The sequence below is a fragment of the Oncorhynchus mykiss genome, chromosome 15, assembly GCF_013265735.2.
Source record: "Oncorhynchus mykiss isolate Arlee chromosome 15, USDA_OmykA_1.1, whole genome shotgun sequence".
In the NCBI taxonomy this organism is placed as follows: Eukaryota; Metazoa; Chordata; class Actinopteri; order Salmoniformes; family Salmonidae; genus Oncorhynchus; species Oncorhynchus mykiss.
The window spans coordinates 73,920,084-73,925,789 of NC_048579.1; the positions used below are offsets into that span (position 1 = coordinate 73,920,084).

The window sequence follows — 5,706 nt, forward strand, 5'->3', positions numbered from 1 at the left end:
AACGATTAAACACAATTCCAGCTCGTCTGATTACATCTATTGGGAATATGACAACAAAAATAAAAAATAAAGTTTTCTTTATGAATCAAGGCGGTGACAGAATTGTGACAGACAGAGAGTCTTTGAAGTGTTCAGCGGAATTCAACGAGGAAGTAACAGAACGACCAGGAACTAGTAGATAAAACATCTCTCTCTTTCTCTTTCTCAACCCCCTCCTTTCTTTCTCTCTCTCTATCTCTCTCTCCCTCTCTCTCTCACCCCCCTCTCTCTCTCTCTCTCTCTCTCTCCCTTTTCTTCTCTCCATCCTTTTCTGGCCTGGTTAATAGGGCAGCCCCGCAGATCAAAATAACATTATCTCTGATTAATCAATCAATGGCCTGGTGGCCTCCTCTCGTCCTTTAGAATGATCTCTCTGGCTGTGTGATACAGGGGGATATCTGTGTGATACAGGGGGATATCTGTGTGATGCAGGGGGATATCTGTGTGCTGCAGGGGGATATCTGTGTGATACAGGGAGATATCTGTGTGCTGCAGGGGGATATCTGTGTGATACAGGGAGATATCTGTGTGATGCAGGGGGATATCTGTGTGATGCAGGGGGATATCTGTGGGATGCAGGGGGATATCTGTGTGATGCAGGGGATATCTGTGTGATGCAGGGGGATATCTGTGTGATGTAGGGGGATATCTGTGTGATGCAGGGGATATCTGTGTGATGCAGGGGGATATCTGTGGGATACAGGGGGATATCTGTGTGATGTAGGGGGATATCTGTGTGATGCAGGGGGATATCTGTGTGATGCAGGGGGATATCTGTGGGATACAGGGGGATATCTGTGTGATGCAGGGGATATCTGTGTGCTGCAGGGGGATATCTGTGTGATACAGGGAGATATCTGTGTGATACAGGGGGATATCTGTGTGATGCAGGGGGATATCTGTGGGATGCAGGGGGATATCTGTGTGATGCAGGGGATATCTGTGTGATGCAGGGGGATATCTGTGTGATGCAGGGGGATATCTGTGGGATACAGGGGGATATCTGTGTGATGCAGGGGATATCTGTGTGATGCAGGGGGATATCTGTGGGATACAGGGGGATATCTGTGTGATGTAGGGGGATATCTGTGTGATGCAGGGGGATATCTGTGGGATACAGGGGGATATCTGTGGGATACAGGGGAATATCTGTGTGATGTAGGGGGATATCTGTGTGATGCAGTGGGATACAGGGGGATATCTGTGTGATATCGATATCTGTGTGATACAGGGAGATATCTGTGTGATACAGGGAGATATCTGTGTGGAGGTCGGTAGAAGAGCACTAGAGGCTTCGCAGCATGTGAAATGTTTTCCTGATTTGTCACACGGCTCTGCGCTGCTCAGGCTAATAAAAAGCAGGACAAATACACCGGCCTCATTGATTTACTTTCTTTCATTTCTTTCTCATTGATTTCTTTCTCCCCTCTTTATTTAAAACATTATTCCGTGTTGTTGATGAGTGAAATGTGTTAGTTCGGTTCACCAGGCAGCCTTATTAACATGGAATACAGTAAGCTACATTTACATGATGGAATACAGTAAGAACATTTACATGATGGAATACAGTAAACTACATGTACATGATGGAATACAGTAAGCTACATGTACATGATGGAATACAGTAAACTACATGTACATGATGGAATACAGTAAGCTACATTTACATGATGGAATACAGTAAGCTACATTTACATGATGGAATACAGTAAGCTACATTTACATGACGGAATACAGTAAGCTACATGTACCAGATGGAATACAGTAAGCTACATGTACATGATGGAATACAGTAAGCTACATTTACATGATGGAATACAGTAAGCTACATTTACATGATGGAATACAGTAAACTACATGTACATGATGGAATACAGTAAGCTACATTTACATGATGGAATACAGTAAACTACATTTACATGATGGAATTACAGTAAGCTACATTTACATGATGGAATACAGTACGCTACATGTACCAGATGGAATACAGTAAACTACATTTACATGATGGAATTCTACAATGTAGAAAATAGTCAAAATAAAGAAAAACCCTTGAATGAGTCAGTGTTGTAAAACTCGGTGGTGTGTATACATTGTAACGACTCTTTTGACTGGATACATTGTAACGACTCTTTTGACTGGATACATTGTAACGACTCTTTTGACTGGATCCATTGTATCGACTCTTTTGACTGGATACATTGTAACGACTCTTTTGACTGGATACATTGTATGGACTCTTTTGACTGGATACATTGTAACGACTCTTTTGACTGGATACATTGTAACGACTCTTTTGACTGGATACATTGTAACAACTCTTTTGACTGGATACATTGTATGGACTCTTTTGACTGGATACATTGTATCGACTCTTTTGACTGGATACATTGTAACGACTCTTTTGACTGGATACATTGTGACGACTCTTTTGACTGGATACATTGTAACGACTCTTTTGACTGGATACATTGTGACGACTCTTTTGACTGGATACATTGTAACAACTCTTTTGACTGGATACATTGTATGGACTCTTTTGACTGGATACATTGTAACGACTCTTTTGACTGGATACATTGTAACGACTCTTTTGACTGGATACATTGTAACGACTCTTTTGACTGGATACATTGTAACGACTCTTTTGACTGGATACATTGTGACGACTCTTTTGACTGGATACATTGTGACGACTCTTTTGACTGGATACATTGTAACGACTCTTTTGACTGGATACATTGTGACGACTCTTTTGACTGGATACATTGTAACGACTCTTTTGACTGGATACATTGTAACGACTCTTTTGACTGGATACATTGTGACGACTCTTTTGACTGGATACATTGTAACGACTCTTTTGACTGGATACATTGTGACGACTCTTTTGACTGGATACATTGTAACGACTCTTTTGACTGGATACATTGTGACGACTCTTTTGACTGGATACATTATAACGACTCTTTTGACTGGATACATTGTAACGACTCTTTTGACTGGATACATTGTAACGACTCTTTTGACTGGATACATTATAACGACTCTTTTGACTGGATACATTGTATGGACTCTTTTGACTGGATACATTGTATGGACTCTTTTGACTGGATACATTGTAACGACTCTTTTGACTGGATACATTGTAACGACTCTTTTGACTGGATACATTGTAACGACTCTTTTGACTGGATACATTGTATCGACTCTTTTGACTGGATACATTGTATGGACTCTTTTGACTGGATACATTGTAACGACTCTTTTGACTGGATACATTGTATCGACTCTTTTGACTGGATACATTGTAACGACTCTTTTGACTGGATACATTGTAACGACTCTTTTGACTGGATACATTGTATCGACTCTTTTGACTGGATACATTGTAACGACTCTTTTGACTGGATACATTGTAACGACTCTTTTGACTGGATACATTGTAACGACTCTTTTGACTGGATACATTGTAACGACTCTTTTGACTGGATACATTGTATCGACTCTTTTGACTGGATACATTGTATGGACTCTTTTGACTGGATACATTGTATGGACTCTTTTGACTGGATACATTGTAACGACTCTTTTGACTGGATACATTGTATCGACTCTTTTGACTGGATACATTGTAACGACTCTTTTGACTGGATACATTGTAACGACTCTTTTGACTGGATACATTGTATCGACTCTTTTGACTGGATACATTGTAACGACTCTTTTGACTGGATACATTGTAACGACTCTTTTGACTGGATACATTGTAACGACTCTTTTGACTGGATACATTGTAACGACTCTTTTGACTGGATACATTGTAACGACTCTTTTGACTGGATACATTGTGACGACTCTTTTGACTGGATACATTGTAACGACTCTTTTGACTGGATACATTGTGATGACTCTTTTGACTGGATACATTGTAACGACTCTTTTGACTGGATACATTGTGACGACTCTTTTGACTGGATACATTGTGATGACTCTTTTGACTGGATACATTGTGACGACTCTTTTGACTGGATACATTGTAACGACTCTTTTGACTGGATACATTGTAACGACTCTTTTGACTGGATACATTGTAACGACTCTTTTGACTGGATACATTGTGACGACTCTTTTGACTGGATACATTGTAACGACTCTTTTGACTGGATACATTGTAACGACTCTTTTGACTGGATACATTGTAACGACTCTTTTGACTGGATACATTATAACGACTCTTTTGACTGGATACATTGTAACGACTCTTTTGACTGGATACATTGTAACGACTCTTTTGACTGGATACATTATAACGACTCTTTTGACTGGATACATTGTAACGACTCTTTTGACTGGATACATTGTAACGACTCTTTTGACTGGATACGTTGTGACGACTCTTTTGACTGGATACATTGTAACGACTCTTTTGACTGGATACATTGTAACGACTCTTTTGACTGGATACATTGTAACGACTCTTTTGACTGGATACATTGTAACGACTCTTTTGACTGGATACATTGTGACGACTCTTTTGACTGGATACATTGTAACGACTCTTTTGACTGGATACATTGTAACGACTCTTTTGACTGGATACATTGTAACGACTCTTTTGACTGGATACATTGTAACGACTCTTTTGACTGGATACATTGTAACGACTCTCGTGGGTGGAAGAAGGGGACCAAGGGGCAGCGTGGCAGGCGTTCATGATTTTTAATAAAACTGAACACCGCAACAACATAACAAAGCAGAAAAGAAAAAACACAGTTCTGTCAGGCAAACAAAACAGCTAAACAGAAAATAACTCCCCACACAAAACCCAAACGGAAAATCACAACTCATATATGATCCCCAAATCAGAGACAACGATAGACAGCTGCCTCTGATTGGGAACCACACATGGCACAAAAAAAACAACAACAAAGAAATAGAAAACATAGAAACAGAAAACCTAGAATGCCCACCTTAATCACACCCTGAACCTAACCAAAAACAGAGAATTAAAAGGCTCTCTAAGGTCAGGGCGTGACATATATTGTCAAATACACTAGATAGGTCGCAGTGAAACGTGTTGTTTTACAGGGTCAGACTTAGCACCACAGCACCCCTAGAGCAAATGATCGTCAGGTGCCTTGCTCAAGGGCACATCGGCATCATGTTTACCTTGTCGGCGAAGGGTATTCAAATCAGTGACCTTTCAGTTAACCAGCCCAATGCTCTACCCGCTAGGCTACCTTGCATTTCCCTGTCATCCATCTGGATCTTCCTGTGTATCTTTGACTCTTTAGAAGATGGAAGGCAAAAGGGGGTGGTAACCGTAACAACAGAGAACACTATTGAAGTGCACCATGATTTCTGTTCAAAGGAAAAACTCTGCGTCTCTTCTCGCCCCTCTTGCTGGCAATCCTATTGTTTAGTTTTTTGATGTGACCTCCTTTCTCCTTACTTCTCCCTAACGTTAAATGCAAATGAGTTTAATTTCACACGACGAAGGAAAAGTAAACTTTCTTTCCAGAGTTGTGTGTCTGGTTCCCTGTGGGGGGGGGGGGGGGGGGTTCCAGAGAGCTGCAGAAACTCTGCTCCAATTCTGTCATTGTCAAAGTTTTGACATAAACTGGCTCTTCAGTCGTCCTTTGTTGAGTGATGCAACGAGCGTAC

General features: G+C 40.7%; 1 protein-coding gene across 1 annotated transcript in view; it reads right to left on the minus strand.

Moving 5' to 3' along the window:
* Window positions 1–369: 369 nt before the first annotated feature.
* The window catches only part of LOC118938901 (probable GPI-anchored adhesin-like protein PGA55), a gene marked incomplete at its 5' end in the record, with an annotated part of 9,348 nt that continues 4,011 nt past the window's right edge, over window positions 370–5,706 (minus strand). Inside the window, one exon of the mRNA XM_036945561.1 lies at window positions 370–1,146. Coding sequence (XP_036801456.1) covers window positions 370–1,146 — 777 coding nt within the window. The remainder of the gene's footprint in view (window positions 1,147–5,706) is intronic.